A 21,809-nucleotide genomic window follows, 5' to 3' on the forward strand; every position below is an offset into this window, starting at 1 on the left:
TTATACCAGAACACAATCCTTTGTCAGGCAGTGTGTGTTTGGTGAAGGAAATCACTATTTGGATATAAAGTAACAGCTTACAATAAAACAAAAATACGAGTTAAAGGAGGTGGATTTGCTGCTTTTGCTTTTTTCATGTCTGTTTCTTCCATGTGTCTTTGTTTGTTTATTTGAGGTGCATTTGTTTTCTTGTTTATTTGTTTTTGTCTCTTTGTTTTTATGGATCTTGTCTGTAGGAATGATTCTAGGTGATTTCTAGAAGAGGAGCTAGAAAGACTTCTCATTGATTCTAATAGGGAAGGTGCTTTTGTGGTGCTTAACACCATAAGACATGGTACCTGTTTTCTCATGGCTCCTTTTAATCACTGCTGGAGTGTTATTTTCCTTTTCTTTCTTTTTTTTCTTTCTCCCACCCACTACACTATAAGAATTATAACTGAAAGCGTTTTATGTAGTTAATGCTTTAAATATTTCTGGAATGGTTTCTAGTTGTGTCTAAATGCATCATAAAGTAGCTTTTTCTTCAGTGGCAGCACTATTCTGGCTGACTACCTGAACAGTTACCTTTGTGAAAACCTCCATGAATTTATTGATTTCAACACCTCTAGCTCTCTGTTAAAAAAAAGTACCTGAAATCTAGCTTGAAGATTAAGCATTTGTGGGCATCACACAAGCTTAAGAAAGATGGCAATTGCATAGTTGTTATATTTGCTATTATTTAATCTCAGGCACATGTTATGCTTCTGGTTGTCCTAAACAGGTCAAGAGGAGTCATGATCCTTACAGGTCACATCCATTCCAGGTATTCTGTGACTCTATGATTATGCAGAAATTGTTTGTGAAAATATTTATCTGTAGTTACAAGCAGGGGAATTGCAGGCTTTGTGTAAGGCCTTTTTTTGAATGTAGACTTAAAAATAAGAAAACATGTTAGCACATACCTTCTTTGGATGACAGCTTTCTGCAGACTGTGATCCAAATCACATTTGGCATGAAGGTTTTTTAAATTTTTTTATTATTTATTACATATTCTGGCCTATACACTTTAAGTTTGCAGCTGTATAAAGCAGTAGGAAGTGTGGCAAAACTGCAGGGCTACAACTCCAACAGATAAAAAGCTATACTGTAAGTGACACGACGATAAGAAAGTGCCCGCTGCCATGCCTCCATTATCCTCTAAAAGCTGCTAAGTTGTCCTGGAGATAGTGAAGGCAACTTAAGGAAAATTTTGCCTTATGTGGCAACTCAATTTAGCAGACTGCCTCAAGTCAGGGAGGATATTGCTCCTGGGAAAAGATCCTTTCTAGGTAGCATTACACAGCAGAGAAACAAGGTGTGAGGCATTGGACACCTCAATAAAACACTATTGTGACAGACACTACAAATATCTGAAAGAAGGTCGAAGTCAAGTGGCACTAGGGTCAGAACAACAGCCTTAAGTCTCAAACTGAGCCATGGGAGGTTTAGGTTGGATATTAGGGGAATTTGTTCATAGAAAGGGTGAGCAGACATTGGTATGGACTGTCCGGGGAGGTGGTGAGTCAGCGTCGCTGGAGGGACTGGGAAAGACTGAGCATTGATGCCATGGTGTAATTGACAAGGCGATGGTTCGGTCATAGGCTGGGTTCGCACTCCCATCAGGGCACAGAAGAAGCTCCGTGCGAATGCCCGACCTCGCTCGGGCGTGCCCGCGGGGTGGGAGGCCGGCCCCGCGGGGGTGGGAGGCGTGCCCGCGGGGGTGGGAGGCCGGCCCCGCGGGGGTGGGAGGCCGGTCCCGCGGGGTGGGAGGCCGGTCCCGCGGGGTGGGAGGCCGGCCCCGCGGGGTGGGAGCTGGTCCCCCGGCCGCGCCCGGTGCTCCGGGCCCGCGGCGCCCCGGCCGCGCGCAGCAGGTGCTGCTCCCGCCCGCCCATCCCGGATTTCCCGGGGGCCGCGCGGGGCGGGCGGGGCGGCGCATGCGCCCGGCGGCCGCGCTGCCCGCGGGAGGGAGGCGGGGCCGGGGCGGCCGTGCGGGGAGAGGGCGGCGGCAGCGCCGAGCACAAACTCCGGAGGGGAAGCGGCACCGCCGGCCTCCGCCCCCCGCCCCCACACACACACTCCCTGTAGCGGGAAGGGGGAAGCAAGCAGCCCGCCCCCCCCTCCCCAGTCCCAGCGGTGCACGGTCCTTCCCGGGACTCGGTGGCGGCGGGCGCTGTGCCCGGAGCGGAAGGCGAGCGGCGGGTAGCTGGGGCCTGGAGCCGCCGCTGGAGGAGGGGAAGAGCGGGGTGTTCCCGCATCGCGGGTGGATGCGCAGCCTGAAGGGCGGCTCCTGCGGCGCCTCCTGCGGCCTCGCCATGGCCGGGCCCCGGCGGTGAAGGCAGCGGGAGCCGCCTGTGTCCGCGCCGCGCCAGGAGGCGGCGCCTCCGCAAGCAGGGGGCGGGCGGGGAGGGGGATGAGCAGCGCCGCAGCCGCCGCCGCCTCTGCGGGAGCCGCCGCCGCCTGCACCGGGGCCGAACGCGGCTACTCCTTCTCCTCCGGCGGCGCCGCCCCGGCTATGGGGCCCGAGGAGGGCTCGGCCGGCGGGCTGGGAGCCCTGCCCGCGCCGCCGCCGGGCTGCCGGAGCCGCTACCAGCTGCTGCTCTCCGGGAAGGCCCTGGCCGACAGATACCGGAGGATTTACACGGCGGCGCTGAGCGATCGCGAGCTGGGGAGCCACCCGGGCAGGTAACGCGCACCGCGCCGCGCCAGACGTGCAGCCCCCGCGACCCCTCCCATCGCCGGCTGGGAGCGGCCCGGCGCCTGCACCTTCCTCCCTCCCGGCAGCCGCCCTCCTCATCCTCCTCCCCGCCCCCGTGCCGGGCGGCGCGGGTGTCCCCCCTGCCATGTGGCCGCGCCGCCGCGCCCCGGGGGACGGACGGAGGGAAGGGGCGGTGATGTAACCCGGCGGCTGCCCAGGTGCCGCCCGGGCCCCGCCGCTCGCCTGGCCGGCGATACCGCGCAGATGGCGCTGCCGCCCCCTCTCCCGGGCCCTCCGGGGCAGAGTTACCTGTGCCCGCCCCAGTGTGCGGCCCAGCTCCCCGGGGTGATGGAGAATGCCAGTGCTGGGACCCCGGGCGGATGGAGACTGCCCATGCTGGGACCCCGGGCAGACCTCGCTCCGGCCAGGCTTGCCGGAACGGGCTGAATCCCGTGGTCTCTCCCGCGACAGGTTGCGCAGGGCACCCGCGTCTCCCGCTGGCCGTGTTGCCCGAGTGAGGGACCGTGGCGCTTTTTCCCTGTACAGGGCCTGCCTTTAGCTACCCTGCCTTATTTTTCCTCCCCCTCTTCAGGTCATGTTCCCCCTTTGCCACCGCCGTGTAGGCGGCCTCGGTGTCTGGACGGAGGCAGCGCCTTGCCGGGGGCAGCCGGGGGTTGCGGGGTGCGGTGTGGCCCCACCTGGTTCCCGAGCAGCCCTCCCCCGGCGATGATGCCACTCAGGGCTCCCCTTCCCGGCCCTGCCAGCCGGCTCTGGGGCCGCCGCAGGGTGCCTGTTGCTCCTCCGGCCGGGAATGCCGCCCTGCCCTGCTCCCGGGCGGGGAGGGGGCTGCGGCGGTGCGGAGCCGCGGGGGAGAGGGGAGACCGCCCTTACCCCGCAGCCCGGCCCTGCCCGGGCGGACCCCCTCAGCCCCGCAGGCCGTGGCGGGGCGCCCGGGCTCGCTCTGTGAAGGGCTCCCCTGTGGTGCCCGGGCGCTCCCCATTGTTTCCCTCCGAAGGTCGCTGAGGATGTGGATGATACGAAACCGGCACCTTCCTGTGTTCTCAGCCTGGGCTGCTGCTCAGGCTGTGATGTGGGTGGCCGGGTCGTATGGAGAGCTTTGAGTCACCGTTGTTTCAAGTTTGCAAAGGGTTGTAAAGCACGAGGAGGTTGCCTGCTTGGCTTCTTCAGGTTGTTGTCGGACTTGACAGTAGGGTTTACCCCCCATCCCCCTCGCCCCAGAAAGCTGTGTCTAGGAACGGCATTAACATAAGACACATACCTTTCCCCATTTGCTTATGGTTAATGCTGGAAATGTGGACTGATAACATGGGTACTTGACATCTTTGCGACTACTGACTTCTTTTCAGTGTATGATAGGGAAACTATAGTTCTTCTTTACCCCCTGAAGACCAGCAAGTGTTTTCTTACTCCACATATTTCTTAGTCCAGTGCTTAATACTTTTTTTCATTAAATGTCTTTCTGCTTTTGAGCTTCATATCATTTAGTCCCGGGATTTCAAGTGCTAAGTGTAAGGATACAACTAAATGCAAAGAAATCACCTGTGCAATTGCTCCTCAGTGCTCAAGTGCCTGTCTGAATTTTGCCCAAAGGGGTCTATTTTTTAAAGCTGTAGTTTTGCATTAGTCGTGTCCTCCATGTCTTTTGGTTTCAGGATGATTCAACTGCTATCCCTTATACTTAAAATTGTAGAAGATACTAGGTTTACATGGGTGTAAATGTTAATGCTTCTCTTAATGTTTTTGAGGTCAAGTCAAAGAAGACAGATTCCTCATACAGAGTAAACAGGTTATATTAAGCTTTGGCAAGGTAACGGCAGGTAGTTAATACTGGTGAACACAGCCGATGTGTCTTGGACTTTTGAGGGGAGGTTTAATAATTATCTAGTTTCCTGTTGTCACTGCCCCCGCTATCTTATGTGGCAGACTGATGGCAGCCAAGATACTGCTTGTGGTCTCCACCTTTTCTCCATATTGGTGTCAAAATACTGCAAAATACTTCAGCTGCCTGGATGACTTAAACAGAAATGGTCAAAAAATATGCCTTTTTACAAAACTAGTACAAATTCCTAATATTTTCTAAGGAGAGCTTTAAATTGAACTGTGGCTGCATCTAGTTGCTATGGTAGAAAACAGTGCTAGATAATTAAATAGAGCTTAAGATAACAGAAGTCATCTTAAGCTTAGGTTATGACAGAAGTCCTAACTTGATTTTTATATATATGGAAAATCTGAAGCCTCTTAAGCAGTAAGATTGTCAATAAGAGTGTTTGTGACTACAAAAATGACTTGAAGTAGCTGAAAAAAGCTAAACAAATCGGCTGATCAACAGTAATAAAATTCTTCTTGTGTTCCAAGAAGACTAATGTGAAGAATGATAGTGCAACCTATTTGCCATAAATTGATGTGGAATTTTTACTTCAAGTCTGCAGAATTATACTCTGCACTTCATGGGCTGTGACCAATGCCTGCCTCAGCAAGTACTTCTATGGCAAACCTAACTTTAATGTTTATGAAGAACTGGCAAGCAGTATGAAAATGCTTTTGTGTAGACAAGGAAATCAAACATTGTGGAGATTATCTGAAAGTCACAAGATTAGTATCACATTTGCAAGGTGTTTGTACTGGCTGTCATTGGAAGGGATGAATATCACGTGTTGAGTAGGATGCGGTAATTGGCTGTGAAACAGAACCAGCAGTGCTTTGCATTTCCTCATGTGATACAGGCTACAGTGTCATGAGCACTGGTCTCCACAGGAGATGGGTTGGTCAATGTGCTTGCTCCCATTGCCATGCTGACATAATACTTCTATAGTGTCTTGTTATAACCGATTAGAGACTCACTCTGGGTTAAAATTAACTTGACAAAACTGGTTTGTTGTAATCCAGACTAATTCCCTGATCTGGCTCACCTTGTGATTGCAGTTGTGACAGCATGAGGTGAAGAGTTACACAAAGATTTTTGAGTACAGAGAGGCAGAAGCAAAGAAACTTACTTGTGTCACTTGTGCCAGGCTAATAATTTTATGAAAGGAAACATAAATAAAATCTAATTCTGCAATTTAACATGCCATTATCTTTAGGGAGATAACAGTGTTAAGGATCTGCTGCAGTACTACCAGCAGTGGGAAATTTAGTTGTCAATTCAAGATTGGTTTGGAAGAAAAATCTGCTATGAGCATGCCTCAGTTTATAGTCTCTGCTTTGTGGCCACTGAAGTATTTGAAAATAACCACATAATGTCTGTCTAGTGTAACCATTGAAGTGTGTAAAACACTAGTAGGAAGTGCTGGCCTCTTCAGAGGGCAACAAAAAATCCATGTTAAACTGTTGTCTTGTAGGCTGGGTTCTGGGTGGACAAAACTGCAAGTGGGTACTGGTTTTAGTGCTGTACCAAAGCTCTGTATTTGCAAAGTAAGGGATTTCTGAATTTCACATTTTTGCTGTCTTCAAATGCACTTTTTCTGTAGTATAACTTAATCCTGACAAACATCCCTATCCATCTGAATTGCTGCTATTATTGCTTGTGATTCTTGGGGGGTTTCCCTGAGTTGCCAGTCCCTTTCACTTATTTATGTACTACCAGAATTATCAGTAGGCTCAGCGTGTTCTTTGAGACTTCTTGTCAAATATGGATAGCTATATAAATTCATAATGGCTTTAGTGCGACCTGTTTTGTAGTGGAAGTGTTCACTACATAATTTGGACTAACTTGAAATTGTTACATTATAATGGCAATGTACTCTAAAATGACAGTAAATTCACATTCATGCCAAAATGACCATTACTTTGTTTTTAAAGTTGCCTCTCAACATAGGTCCTTCAAAGAAAGAAAGCTTCTGTTTGTGTTGTGAACTGTAGCATTGTGGTCTCACTGAGGCCAGGAAAACTTCAGTGATGATGGAAATGTAAGATTTCTTATATTAACCAGAAATTATATGGCTGTTTTTACTAGCTATTTTGGCTGAAGAAGAGCCAGCCAACTTTATTTCATGTTGATTGTTTCAGCTGGATGATTACAGCAAATTTTGAAAGCAGGCCACTTATTCACACTTGTAATTATAAATGATACATCCTCTGGACATTAGGTTAGTCTTTAGGCTTTTAAAAATTGATAGTCTTCCTTTATACCTTTACTTATACTCAGTAAAGCAGTGCTTATTTGGAATGTTTCAAATATATATACTTGAAAATTTAGTGCAGAAATACTACTGAAGCTTCAGCTTTACCTTGCAAAGATGTAAAGATTTTGTGAAAACTATTTTTAAGTAAATTTTGGTATATCAGTTTGTGTTAATTTTATTGTCGGTACACAAGAAGGCTTTAATTTCTTCAGATCTAAAGCCTTTACAAAAGCTCTTATCTTTTTTGGTTTGGAACTTGTTGCTCTTTTAATGTGGAATAATAATTGCAAAGAGTTAGAAAGCATTTATTTAGTTAAAAAAATAAAGCTTATGTATACAAAAACAAGTGAAATGGTAATGGTGTTACATTACCTACTACATTTTCCTGCTTATTCCTGTGCAAAGGTTTGCTCCATAGGTCCTTTGCAACTGAAATGTTTTAGTCTAGTTTATCTGTTTTTCAGTTCTTATGTTTTGTAGATGTAATTTCACAAAACAAAGTTCAAGTCTTGTATAAGCTAAAACTGTTTAATTGGGAAATTGATGTGCTGTTGAGTCTTAGATTTAAGCTGTGCATTAGAAGACCTGATGAGAGTTGCTGTCTGCTCTATGCTCTTTAGCTGCAGTGTAGTGATGTTTTAATACTGTGTTGCCCAATTGGTTAATGGGGATTAGCAAATTACTAAAATAGTGTATTTTTACTTATTTATCTTATATTCTGTTAAGGAAAAGAGTTTTATGTAGTAGTTTTTTAAAAACCTCTAGTCATCTCTTAGTCTAACGTGGTTGTATTTGTTCAGTGTTGGTGTAGGAGACATAATAGAAGCTGGAAAGACCCTAATAATATTGCAGTGAGGGGCTTAAGATGGGCATTTTCTTTGTGTGTATTTATAAAAAATAATTACCATAATTTAGGTAAGTAATGGGAAAAATTAAAACAGGAATCCATGGTTTGTGGTGGGTCTTTGGATCTTGTATTTTTTAGTTTAAACTGAGAGGACATGCTAGTTAAAGTTTCAGTTTGTTACACAATCTGCTCTGGCACACTGATGGTTTGTTGGGTAGCAAGCTGAGGCAGTTAAGGTTGGGCTGGAGCAATTTAATAAGTTACCATTCCTTACTGCTAGCCATGTAAAATGTAGTAAATTTGTTTCCTGCATACTTAAAAACTTGATGTTGAATTTGTTTTTCTGCCATGTTAACTATCAGCTGGCAGGGTTTAGTTTTGGTTTTCCTCCCATATTATGATCTTCCTTCTGGCCAAAATATTTTGAATATTTTTTTTTTAGTAAATTTTTCCTCCTGAGGTATGACTATATATGTTTTGCCAAACCCATGCTTTAAAGATAAAGACTATTTATGTCTTTATAGACAGTACATGGGATGTATGAATAACAGTTTTTGGTACTTCATGCAAACTGTTTTCCTAATCCTTTGTTTACTTTGAAAACTTGATCCTTTGCAGCATTACCTGAACACATGGTTACATTTTTTTCTTTTTCTTTCTTACCTTGCTTGCTGTGAACACTGCAATGTGCTCAGGTGCTAAGTGGAATAGTACTCCTATAATTAACTTATGTTGTAAATACATTTTGAAGCTGATCTATTCCTTTGGTCTTTCACAGCCAGTTCCTATCATTGTGCCCCTTCAAAGGATAAGTACTAGAAATTAACACAGGAGAATAGGCTCCTTATGCTGTAAGTGACAGCATTAAGGCAGATGGTTTCTGTACTTTTAGATTTAGTGTTTTATATGTTTAAAATCATATTGATAAGCTTTTTATGATTTTTAGTGTATAACAGTTATAGTATGTTATAGCTCATTCCCTTCAGACTGATGAATGTGTTGATGGACTTAATTAGATGGACTAAAGCTGAATGATAGTTATTTCTTTGCATCTAGTATATCTATGACTACTTGGGCCTGAGAAAGTTTTTTTGTTATTAGTGTAATAAATCTAAATTTATGCCTGTTGTACACATTATAAAAAAAAAAATCAAAAACTGAGTTTCCTTGTCCCCACGTGAAACTGGAGATGCGTGGTTAGATTACTGCTGTTCCTTGTTTTCATTTTCTTCCCTTAACTGTTTTAGGCTTCTGTTCCAAGCATTATTGTCGTATTTAAACATTATTGTCGGCTTTAAACTCTTGAAAAATGCTTTATAGTTGCTATGAAAGGGTGTATGTGGTGTAACCTCAGTGGGCAGCTGAGCATGCATGATTCCTTGATTATTTCCCGCTGCAGCAGTGGGGTGGGGGACAGCTGGAAGGATAAAAGTGGGAAAACTCAAGGGCTGAGATCAAGACTGCTATGTAGGTGAAGCAAAAGCTTTGTACAAGCAAAGCAAAACAAGGAATTAATTCATTCCTTCCTTACCATCAGCAGGCTGATATTCAGCCATCTCCAGGAAAGCTAGGCTTCATCATTCCCAATAACTTGGAAAGGCAAGCACCATAACTCTGAATGTATCGTCCCCCCACTTCTTTCTTCTTCCCTGTTTTATATACTGAGCATGATGTCATATGGTAGGGAATAACCTTTTGGTCAGTTGGATTCAGCTGTCCCAGTTATATCCCCTCCCATCTTCTTGTACACCTCCAGCTTACTTGCTGGCAGGGCAGTGTGAGAAACTGGAAAGGCCTTGACCCTAAGTGTTAGTCAGCAACAGATAAAGCACAGATGTGCTATCAGCACTGTTTCCATCATAAATCCAAAACATACGAGCATGACACAAGCTGCTTGGAAGAAAATTTTTATTGTAGCCAAAGCCAGATAAGCCAAAAAGTAGAAGTCTGTTGCTTGTAGTTTAAATTCACAGATGCCATGGTATTTAGATTATTTTGGCTGTTATCTGTCAGTCTAGAAAAGTTTGTAGCTAAGAGGTTTAACCTCAATGGCATTAAAACAGGAGTCTTCCTCTTACTTCTCTACTGTGCTCCTTGTTGCACTTGGTAACATCTCTCATCTTTTCTATTGCTGTGTCTGTACAGTTCTGCAGCCAGTCATTTACGTTACACTGAGATGAGCTTGTTGTTAAATAAATACCTTATTCTATTTTTATTTTTTCAGCCTCTTCATTTTGTTTCACCATGTTACATGTAGTCACTTGCAACTCCTATCTGATTTGGCCTTGCTTTTCTCTCCCACTAGCCAATGCATAATTCTTTCAAACAGATGTGCTCATATGTCTTCATTATGCTTGTATGTTTTCAGAGTAGTCATTCTATTCCTTTTCTCTTCAAACCAATTGATTCTCTATCCACTTTTATTTCTAGAATGTACTGCTATACAGGGTAGACCATTGACAGCTGTAAAACTGGCGAGTTTTCAGTTGTTTGCACTTAGTAGTTGTCTCCTTCTATTTGTTGCAGACTAAGTTAGAATTTCTTTGGTTTGCTTTTGATAGTAATCACTTTAAAGATTTTATGCTGTCATTAACCACTAGTAATGGGCTTGTTCTTAATAAGTATAGATTTTCCTTGACTCCACAGAGCATATTTGCTAAATTAAAATTCTGCTGATATGATTCTATGTAAGATAGCTTTGTATATACACTATAATTTTGGTGGTTGTGTTTAGATAGGAGAGTGGCCCAAGGTGCAGATCTTGTCATCTTTGCTGTGGTTGAATGACTTTCCAAATGTAAAAAAAAAAAGTCATAGAAATGTTTAAGGATAAATACTTTTGTCTGCATTGACAAACTTGAGGAATAAGAATTTCCTTGCATGTGTTCTTGCAGGTCTAATTTCATAGATAGCATTGAAGTGAATAATGAAAAATCTGATATTGCAGAAAAGAAACTCCAATTGTCAGTGGTTATAGTGAAAAACATTCTCCTTGTGTGGAGAACACTTTGGAGGGATGCTTTATTTTAAGTTACTTTTCTTTATCTGAGACAGATTTATGTTGTTTTGAAAACCTTTTCAGTTACAAAAGGAATCAGATACTGTTTTGCACTTCAGTCATGGTCAAATGAAAATCAGTTCCATTTAACTTGTGCAGTTGGGTTTTCATTTCATTTTTAGAACCTGTAATATTTGTTTCTGTTATTATTGGAGAGGCCTTAGGATATTTCCAGCAGCTGGAAAAGCAGCTCCTTTCTTAAGCCTCCAGAGTTCTAGTTTCCAGAAAAATGGTAGTTGTTAAGAAAGTTATTGTCATAGTGAAATAGTCCTCAGTTATGAAATTAATGTTTAAAAAGATGTGTGATTTCAGCTCACGAACAATAGCACATAAAAATCCCAACTGGAAAATCAATGAGTGGGTGACCTTCTTTTTCAGTTCTGAATTTTTTTAACCTTTTCTTTTCAGATGCTTTAGAAGCCTGGAGTAAACCTGTCCTGCTAGTCTGCCTATGTTTTTCTCTAATCCTGTGATAATTGGATTGCAGCTGATGTTCCTTACCCTGGTTTACGGATTTAGGGGGCAGGATTTTGATGATTTTTCCATTTGTAGATATACTGCTTAAGCCCCGACTTTCCTTTTATTATTGGCATGGATGAAAATTCACGTCAGAATGCTTGATTAATTATTTAAAGAAGATAGTGTGTAAGCTGATAATGGCTTGGAGAACATACACGTGGCTCTTTGAATGACAGTTGACTTATTGTCCATTTCACAAAAAATGTTAAATTTTAGACTTAATAAAAATACCAATAATTTTAAATATTTTAGGTCATCTGATATAATATTGTCAGCAATCAAAAAATACTAAGGTTTATTATTTAGGGAAAGTATTGGTTCTCAGTGCTGTTTTGAGGTCCACCTATCAAGCTGAAGTTTTCCACTCTAATGATTCTCACAGCTTAAATTCCTTAAAAATCTGTTGGCCTTGGTGAGAAATAACTGTAGGCAATCTACAGATACCTTCCAGGCAGGGAGAGCAGTGGATGTGCTGTACCTCAACTCATGTAAGGCTTTTGGCACTGCCTCCCCCAGCATGCACAGCTGACAATGGGATGGGTTACATAAGTGGACAGTGAAGTAGATTGAGAACTGGCTTAGTGATTGGGCCTAGATGTTTGTGATCTGTGACACGAAGGTCAGCCAGAGTCAAGTCATCAGTCATGTACCTAGAAGCTGATACTGGGGCAAATGTTGTCTAACATCTTCATTAATGGCCTGAATGCTGGGACAGTGTCTCCCCAGCAAGTTCCCAGATGGTACAAAACAGAGTTCCTCATATACTGCATGGTTGTGTTTGTGTTTAGAGGAATGTGGCCAGGCTGGAGATTTGGGCTTAGTGGAATTTTAAAGTGCAACAAGGGGAATTGCAGAAGTCTGCATCAGGGATGAAGTAACACTTGGGGGCTGACCAGCTGGGAGACAGCTCTTCAGGGAAGTAACTTTATGTACTGGTTGGTGACCATCTACAGGCCAGTAATGCACTGCCATGGCAAAGGTGGCAGACAGCCTCCTGGGCTATGTTAGGAAGAGTGGTGTTGCCAGCTGGTTGAAGGATGTGCTCTCTGCTCTCCCCTCTCTGGTGAGGCTGCATCTGAAGTGTCCAGTTCTGGGCTTCCCAGTAGAGGAGAGCTATACTGCAAAGAGTTAAGTGCAGGGTCATGTTGGTAATTAAGGATCTGGAGCTTTTCTGAGGGGCTGAGAGGGCTGGGACTATTAGCCTGGAGAAGAGGAGGTTCAGGAGTGATTTTTAAATGCAGTGAGGGAATGAAGATGGGAGAACCAGATGCTTGTCAGTATTGTCCCCCACCCTGACATGGCACTGATATGGCACAGATGAAAATTTACAAAATTCCAGTGCATTCCAAGAAAGCAGCTCTTCACTATGAGAAAGGTTAAGCATTGTTAGGTGTTGTCCAGAGAGGTAGTACTTTGGTAGTACTAAAAGTGCAACTGCACGTGGTAGTGGGCACCTTACTGTCTCTGACACTGCTTGAGCAGGAAGTTTGACAGAATCACGAAACTGTTGAGAGGTGAAGTGACCTCTGAAGTTCATCTGGTCCACCCTCCTGCTCAAACAGGGCCATCTGGAGCCAATTGCCAATTACTTTGAATATGGATGGAGACTCCACAGCCTTGCTTGCAACCTGTGCCAGTACTCAGTCACCCTCACAGTAAAAAAAAGTTACCTCAACAGGTTCCTTCTAACCTGAATGGTGTGATTCTATAATCATTAAGAAAATAGAGCAGAAGGAGATGGGATCAATATAAAGTTTATTTGTCCTCTGAGAAGATGTGTCACAGGGAGCAAACATAGTGCTGAACAATCAGATCTTCCAGCAGAGCTGTGTTTTAATATGGTGGTTGTTGTGGTACTAGAAACAAAACTATTAAATTGTCTAGGTTGGAAAAGACCTTTAATATCACAGGGTTCCACTTCTCACCCAGCACTGCCAAGTCCACCACTCAACTGTGTCCCTGAGCGGTACATTTACACACCTATTAAATACTTCTGGTGGTGGTGATTCTACCACTCCCAGGGCAGTGTGTTCCAGTTCTTTAAAACCCTTGTGCTGAATCATTTTCCCCCAATACTCAATCTGAACCTTCCCTGGTCCAGCTTGAGGCCATTTCTTCTTGTGCTGTTGCTGGTTACTTGAGAAGAGACTGACCTCCACCTGGCTACAACCATTTTTCAGAGTTTTGTACAGGGATAAGGTCTCCCCTGAGCCTTCCTTTCTCCAGGCTGAACAACCCAAGTTGTCTCAACCCTTCCTCATACGACTTATTCTCCGGACACATAAACAGCTTTTCTGCCTTTCTCTGGGCACACTCCAGCACTTTCTGGAGTGAGGAGTCCAAAACCGAGCACAAGGTGTGACCTTGACAGTGCATGTTACAGGGGGTGATCACTGCCCTGGCCTGCTGGCCACACTATTTCTGATACAGGCCAAGATGTCATTGGCCTTCTTGGCCACCTGGGAATTCTGCTGGCTCATGTTCAGTAGCTGTTAACCAGCACCCCCACACCCTTTTCTGATGGGCAGCTTTGCAGCCCTTCCCCCAGCCTGTAGTGCTCCAACTGGTTGTCAAGACCCAAGTGCAGGATCTAGCACGTAGCCTTGTTGAACCTCACACATCTGGCCTCAGCCCAGCAAAGAGTCCTCTCCCAAGCCATGAGCCACCAGTTTCTCCAGAAAAATGTTGTGAGAAACAGTGTCTAAAGGCTTTATAGAGGCCAGGTAGAAACATCCACAGCCTTTCCCACATCCACTAAATGGGACATCTGGTCATAGAAGGAGGTCAGGTTGGTCAAGCAGGACGTACTTTTCATAAAACCATGTTGGCAGCCCTGGTCACCTGGTTGTCCTGTATACGCCATGTGATGGCACTCAGTATGATCTGCTCCATGACCTTCCCCAGCACTAAGGTCAGGCTCACAGGGCTGTAGTTCCCTGAATTCTCCTGCCAGAATTTCTTGTGATTGGGTGGCACATTCACTCACTTTCAGTCAAGTGGAACCTCCCCAGTTAGGCAGAGCTGCTGGGTGGTTCAGAAGGTGATTCAGTGAGCACTTGTGTCAGCTCCTGCAGTAGTATTTGGTGGATCCCACTGAGCCCTGTAGACTTGTGTGTGTCTAAGTGGTGTAGCAAGTCACTGAACATCTCCCCTTGGATGATGAGAACCCAGCTGGACTGAGACAGAAGGGATTAAATATCTCCACATTCCATGCTCATTACAGGATAGAGATTGTCCTCACCCTTCTTTTTGTTGTAACCATATTTTTAGAAACATGTATCAGAACTTCATGCTATAGCTTGATATGAATAAAGGGAATATGAGAGGAACTAAAAAGGTTCACTTGCAGTTTCAGATAAAACAAAGCAGCATATTTGTCCAACCATTCTTGTAGGAGGAACTGCATGGTAACAAAATCCAAATGTAAATAATTTATTATTTGGAGTATTTTGGAATTTAAGGTGTTTTTTGTGTTGAAGTCTTGGTGGGTGTTGTCTAGTGGCAGTTAGTCCCCAGTTTGGAAATATTACTACAAAAATCCTAGCTTTTGTCTTTGTAGTCTTCCACTTTTTTTTTTTTTTTCTTTTGGGAGCAAATGTCATATTCAAACTGTAACAACAGGCAAAAATATGGCTTGTGAGCCAACTATCTTGCAACTGAGCTATGGTTTTGGCAGAAGCAGGATCTTATTTTCCTATCCTGCCTGCACCTGTGCAAAGAGGAAGGGAAGCTCAAGCAACCGCTTCATGGAGGTATTTTTCATGAAGCATTTTACAAAGCAATAGTTCTCGTTTTAAAGATACTCTAAAATCCAGGGATACTAACCAGTTTTTGCAAAAAGCATATTTTTCCTCAGGTGTTCTGTAGATTTTGTTGCCAAACTGAAGTGAAAAGATTTTGTGTATTTGTTTTTTCAGAAATCAATATTCCTGTTTTTTTCTCTTTGTTAGTTGTAAAATGTTGGTTCAGTTTGTGATATAGATATATAATATAATATATACTAGGTGCATGTTCATTTTATAATGCCTGCCAATACTTAGTTTGGCATTGCACTAGAGTTTATATATTTGTATGGTAGGTATTTGTGTGCCAGGTTTCCATTTATATGTACATACTTTGTTCCCTGTCAACTCTTCTATGAGCAGTACTTTTGGAAACTTAATAGATATTACTGTAGGTGATACAAAAAATGAAGCATTAAAAAGCTCTTGTAGCTATTGTTTGTAAGCAGATGTTTTGTTTATCAAGACAAGAGCAGATTGGAGGTTTTGAGTGATGTTTATTTTCCTTCTTTATTCTTGCAACCTACTGACACTGTCCCTCCCCATGATTGAAAGTGTCCTGGATGTTCCAGCAGTAGATTGAAGGATTAACATGTTGGCTACTTAGTTATCAATGGAAGGTATTTGCAAGGAAGGACAGTTAACCATGGAAAGTTTTAGGAAAGTTCAGTTGCAGGATTCTTGAACAGCTTCTAAATGTCATGGAACATTATTGCTGGTTCCTCTTGACTTACACCACTCTGACACTAATTGGTCGATTTGTGAGTGTGAGTTTGATGGCAAAACACAAAAGTGAGGACAGAATCAGGTGTTTGGTATAGGTTGGACCTGATGTTAGAGCCATTTTCTGAGCATCTCCCATTTTAAAGATGCAATGCTAAAGCACGTACTTTAAAGCAATGCATTCTGTATGCCAGCTTTGTAGAAGGTGTATAGCATTTGGTTTAGGTGAGTTATTTACTTTGGTTTACTTTATGGGGCTTTTTGTAAGGCTGTTTCTCATTACAGATGGTAGAATTCTTGGCTGCTGAAATAACAGTGCTGAGATTACATTGAAATAGAAGAAATCAAAGTATTTTGTTTGCAAGGACACAGTACATACCTAAATATGGGTGATGTGTGTAGAGGCTCTTAAAAGAAGTAGTTGCTTTCAAAACAAAGTAACCGTCCAGTTCATAGAAATAAGAGTGCTGAACACTGAAGCTTAGGTACATGTGAAGAGGTACCAAAGTAGGGAGTATGCAAGCAGTAACTCCAGTATGTTTTACAGCAAGGTTTGTTGGTTGCATTTTGTCACATGGTATCTCTTCATCTCTTCGCCGGCATGCAGCCTCCATGTAGTTTTATTGATACTCGGTTCTCTGGTCATAAAACCTCTTCTCTGTAGGTTAGGCATTGAAGCTCTGCCCACTTCCTTTGTTCTGCTTCTTATCATTGTCAACTCCTTCATGTGAGCAGTTGCTTGTATGTTCTAAACTTCTCTTGAATAACTTTTCTTTGTTTCCCTTTGGCTGTTTGCCAGATGCTTCTCAGTTATTGACAGCAATTTGGGGTGTCTTTTAAAGTAAGATAGTCCCACAATTTCGAGATATCCTCAGATCTTCTGAGCAGCCTTGATAACTGTTTTTTCTTTAGTATTCCTTTTCCTTTATTTTGAAGGTCTTATAGTTGAACTTCAATGGCAAAGTGTATAGAAAGTTTCTTGCTGACAAGTGAACTGATACTTATTAGCTATAGTTCTCTGTGTTTGATATTAAATTGCCTTGAAGCTAGATTACAAATTTTAGAGCTGTTTTGGAGCAATTCAGAGGATGGAGTAAATGGCTTGGAAAATATGGAAATCCAGCAGAGGCTGCAGCTGCTTTTAAGTTGCTTTTTGTAACAGTATTGTTCTTTGTGTGATCAAATGCCAGATTACTTGTTTACAGAAGAGAAGGGAAAAAAACCCTTAAAAATGGACATTGTTGTATTTTGTCAGAAGAATACCTTCTGGTTTTCTCTACAACAGGAAAGTCTGATGCAGATCTGATGTATCTTATTATAGCAGATCAGTGAATATATCAGAGCTCTCACTCCAGCATTGGGCTTGCACCAGGAAGTATGCAGTCAAGAAGTGGGCCCATGGGAATCTCATAACATTTATCAAGGCCAAGTGCAAGGTGCTTCACCTGCGTTGGGGCAGCCCTCGCTATTAACACAGGCTGGGGGATGAACAAATGGATCAGCCCCCTCACAAAGAAGGATTTGGGGGTGCTGGTGGGCGAGAGGCTGGACATGATCCAGGTAAATCCCCATTACAGGAAGGAATATACTTATTGGAGTCCAAGGAACGGCCACCAAGATGTTTAGAGGGATGGAGTACCTCTGCTATGAGGAAAGGCTGAGAGAACTGGGGTTGTTCAGTCTGCAAAAGGAAAGGCTTTGGAGTGACTTAATTGGGGCCTATCAGGCATGTTATGATTCTGTGATTTTCAAGCAGGTACAAGTAAGAAAAGCAACATCTGTTGCTCCTCTTGTGTCATTATCTAGACTGTATCCTTCTTCAGCTAGGGTTTTTAGGTGTGTTGCCTTCAGCCTGATGATTTGGCTGCCTCTGTTCTAGATAGAACCACTGTAAATTAGATTTAAAACTACACAGGAGCCCACCCTGGAGAGATGCTGTGGAATGGCTGTCAAGGGGGAAACCTGTGAGAACAGGTAGTAGCTGTTGATAGGCATCTGGCTCTGTCCTAGGTGCTGAACTGTATAGTCTGACAATTTCAGAGTTGGAATTGAGATTGTAGATGAAAAAGTTAACAGAGGATGCAAAACTGTAGAAAATGAGATACACTTAAGATTGTAAATGTTTAGCTTTAGAAAATCCCACTACCAAACCAACAAGCAAAAATGTAAAACCAGCAATGAATAAAAAGTATCTCATAAGAGATTATACACATTCTATAAAGCTATAAAGTCATTGTGATTCAGAAGTAGCCATGCTACTGCTGTAGTGTTGCAGAATTTTATTTTAAATTATGAGAGATTATTTTGTGTAGGAAACCTGAATTAATTATTGACCCTCTCTTTGTATTTCAGGATTGTGAGACTTTGTTTTTTTTCCACTTAGTTTTTTTTCTCACTGTTTTCTGAAAAAGGGCTGGTTACTATGAGAGAATAGTGAAATTAGATAGTAGTGAGGTAAATGAGCTATGACTTAGGCACTGAGCTGAGGCTGCTTAATTGTCAGAAGACTCATTTTTCCTCAGACTTGAAAAAAAATCAAGCAGATGGTGGAAAAATAAAAATAAAATTATTTTTTTGTAATAAAGATATGAAAAATAGCATTTCATTGCTGTAAAGACAATTTAGAAAAAAACCTCAAAAAGAGTTCTCTAGTAGGATTTCATGGGACATGGTGGGAGTGTGATCATTGGCATATTTCTCCGGGGAAAAGGTGTTTGGAATGCAGTGGAATTTAACTAGAATCATAGAATATGCTGTGTTGGAACGAACCCACAAGGATCAATGCCCACCTCCTGGCCCTGCACAGGACAACCTCACAGAGTCACACCATGTGCCTGAGAACATTGTCCAAACACTCCTTATACTGTGAGTCTTGGTGCTGTGACCAGTTTGCTGGGGAGCCTGTTCCAGTGCCCATCCACCCTTTTGGATGAACCACACTTTCCTGATAGCCAGCCTAAACTTCCCCTGACTCAGCTTCATGCCGTTTCCTTAAGTCCTGTCCTGGTCACCAGAGTGAAGAGATGTGTACCTGCCCCCTCCTCTTCCCTTCATGAGGAAGTTGTAACTGCAGTGAAGTCTCCCCTCTGTCTCCTCCAGGCTGAGCAGTGACCTCAGCTGCTCCTCAAGTGGCTTCACCTCCAGACCCTTCATCATCCTTGTGGCCCTCCTTTGGATGCTAACAGCTTAATGTCTTTCTTACATTGTGGTGTCCAACCTGCACACAGCACTCGAGGTGAGTCTGCCCCAGTGCAGAGCAGAGTGGACAATCCCCTCCCTTGCCTGGCTGGTGATGCTGTGCCTGATGCAACCCAGGACAGGGTTTGGCCTTTCTGGCTGTCAGGGTACTGCTGGCTCACAATCAGCCTGTCATTGACCAGGACCCTCAGCTCCATGATAGACCAGGAAATAGAAATGCTGACCTTTTGGGGTTCTTTCCAGACACTCATTTTGCTGATTCTAGAGTACTTTCCATTTGACAAGTTATGTTTTAGTTTTCCAGGTGACATGCCATGTGCACAAGCTTTCTTTTAAAAAGTCTTGTTAAAGGTCCTGTACAGTGCCCATGTTGGTTCATTTGCACAGAGAAGCTCTTGATTGTTGCATGTAAGCATGTTCTCTGTCATGCTCTTTTTAATGTACCTGTGAGTGTTGGTTGTAGTCAAGAAAGTGTGGATCAATTCAAGTGACTGGATTGTCTTAATGCAGGCATATATTTTAAGTGTGATAAAGTAGTTTTCATCCCTCATTCTCTTGTTAGCTTTGTGTACTATTGTAGGTTTGATTATGCTGACTAATTCCCATAGAAATTGTTCCTATGCCTGAGTTTGATGTCTGTTTGCTGATCCAGATGGTGAACAGATTAAAAGCTCAGTATGTCTCTACTTGGAAGCATAATCAGAAATGTGGCATGACACCAGGAAAAATGCAAAACTCGGAATGAGAAAAAATACGCTCTTTCCACAACACAGAAGCATGGTTATTGTACAGTAAAAGTTTACTTTGTTTTAGAAGCAAATGGTGAAGATCACAGAATAGTTTAAATTAGAAGGGGCTTCTGGAGACTATTGAGTGCTCAAAGTAGGGTCAACCAGAGCAGTTTGCTCTGAACATTTTCCAATTGTATTTTCAGTATCTTAAAGGAAGGAGAATGTGTAGCCTCTCAGGGCAACCTGTTCCAGTCTTTGACAATTTTTACAGTTTTTAGTTGTAATTGGAACTTTCTGGTTTGATTTTTTTGTCTCCATTGTCTCTTGGACTGTCATTGGATATTGCTTAGAAGAGTGTGTTTCCATCATGTTTGCTTTCTCCCGTCAGATGGAGGTGGAGATATTCACATGGAGGCTATCCCACCCCCACCCTCCCAGGTTTTCTCTTTCCACAGCTAAAAAAATCTCTGCTTTCTTGATTTTTCCTCATATGACAGAACCTGCAGTTCTTTAAGCATCTTGGTGGTCTTTCTCAGGACTCACTCCAGTCAAAAAGTTTTTTTTGTTCTGGGGAACCCAGAGCTGATGGTGATATTCTAGATAAGGTGTTGCAAGTTGTGTGTAGAGCATGAGTCAACTCCCGCAAGCTGCTGGCGTTGGAGAGCTCTTCTGTGCCCTTTTCTCTCCAGAGAACTGTATCATGTGGATTTGTCAAAGAAGACTCGTAAACAAGAGGCTGTTCTTGACTGATGAAGTCTGTTCTTAGGAAGTCTAGGGTTGTGATCCTGCTTTTGTCTTGCTCCCTTCTTTCAGGTTCCTGAACTTCACCTGCAGTGCCACTGCATCCAGTACAATGATGCTGTGATGAAACACCTTCAAACTTGATGATGAGTAGTAGTGATAAGTGATAATAGGTTGCTGTTGTGGTCTCCTTAACAGTCTGACCTTGGGATTTCACTTTAGGATGTTCAGAAGCAAATGCTTCCTGTGTCTCGTGTAACCAAGCTGATCACCAGAAGCAGTAGTTCACCTAATGGAGGAAACAAAAGAATTGTTTGATACCACAAACCTGACTGTTTTGTTTTCAGTATTTACTGAGTGGCTGCTGCCTCGTAAGCAAATTTGCACAAGCCCTTGAGTCTTCAAGCTAACTGTGTTAAGTAAGTACTTATTAGACTGTGTCTAATACTGTACTAGCTACCATAGTCTTTGGTACCATGTTTCAGAAGCAAAGATTTTAGGTCAGACAGCATTTAAATAAGGCTTTTGTTGTTCCTTTTCTGCCTCAGCAGCAAAGACAGAATAATATTTTTTTCCACTCAATATACATGTACTTCCTATAAAGTATAGTCTAGAAGATCCTATGCAGGAGTAATAGTAACATAATGCTAGTCCATGTTGAGTAACTCAGTAACAGCATTGAGGGGAGGAACACACACTCAACATGTAAAGCCTCCCTCTAAATTTAAGCTTAACAATTACAGTTCAGGATTGTTGCACCTTGAGGGAAGGTGCTCTGTTTGCATTTCTTCATCTCTTAGAGTAAGAGCAATGGTGTTGAGACAACTGAACAATATTCTCCTAATAATGCATCAAATAGCCCAAGTACTAGCTATTACTATATCTGGTTTAGAACAACTAAACAAAAGCATGCTTTTACTCCTCCTATTACAGGTGCTACAAGCCTGGTTAGAAGTTACAATCATGTCATTTAAACACTCTATTAAATTGCCAAGCAACTGGTTATTACCCACCTTCTTCTTTTCCCTCATTTTTTCATTTCTGCCTTTGATTTGAGGCAATTATTTCATATTCCAGGTTTGGAGAATTTTGGTATTTACTTTATTCTCAACAGATTTTTCTGTAAAGGCTGTAAAAGCACCATTCACTCTGTGTCCCTTTGTTGCAAGTATTTTTTGTCAAGGTGTCTTTATCTTCTGTGCTCATTTGACTTGCACTTGTTTTTGTGGTCCAGTTCAAAACCTTTGGTCTCCAGTATTTTGAAGCAGTTTGCAGGAAGCCTGCTTGAGATTTGCTGAAAATGAGTGTTTGTTTTCTGTGAGCTATCAGTGGAAGCTGATTGTCAGGGCAGGGTA

At 43.1% G+C, this 21,809-nt stretch overlaps 1 protein-coding gene across 22 annotated transcripts in view; it reads left to right on the forward strand.

The window, feature by feature from the left end:
- Positions 1–1,972: 1,972 nt before the first annotated feature.
- The window catches only part of MYCBP2 (MYC binding protein 2), a 173,871-nt gene continuing 154,034 nt past the window's right edge, over positions 1,973–21,809 (forward strand). For all 22 annotated transcript variants that reach the window (XM_085593528.1, XM_085593539.1, XM_021548051.4 and 19 more), the window contains exon 1: positions 1,973–2,700. In XM_085593528.1, coding sequence (XP_085449654.1) covers positions 2,429–2,700 — 272 coding nt within the window. In that variant the 5' untranslated portion in view covers positions 1,973–2,428. The remainder of the gene's footprint in view (positions 2,701–21,809) is intronic.

This window comes from Lonchura striata, chromosome 1 (genome assembly GCF_050655825.1).
Source record: "Lonchura striata isolate lonStrDom1 chromosome 1, ASM5065582v1, whole genome shotgun sequence".
NCBI lineage: Eukaryota > Metazoa > Chordata > Aves > Passeriformes > Estrildidae > Lonchura > Lonchura striata.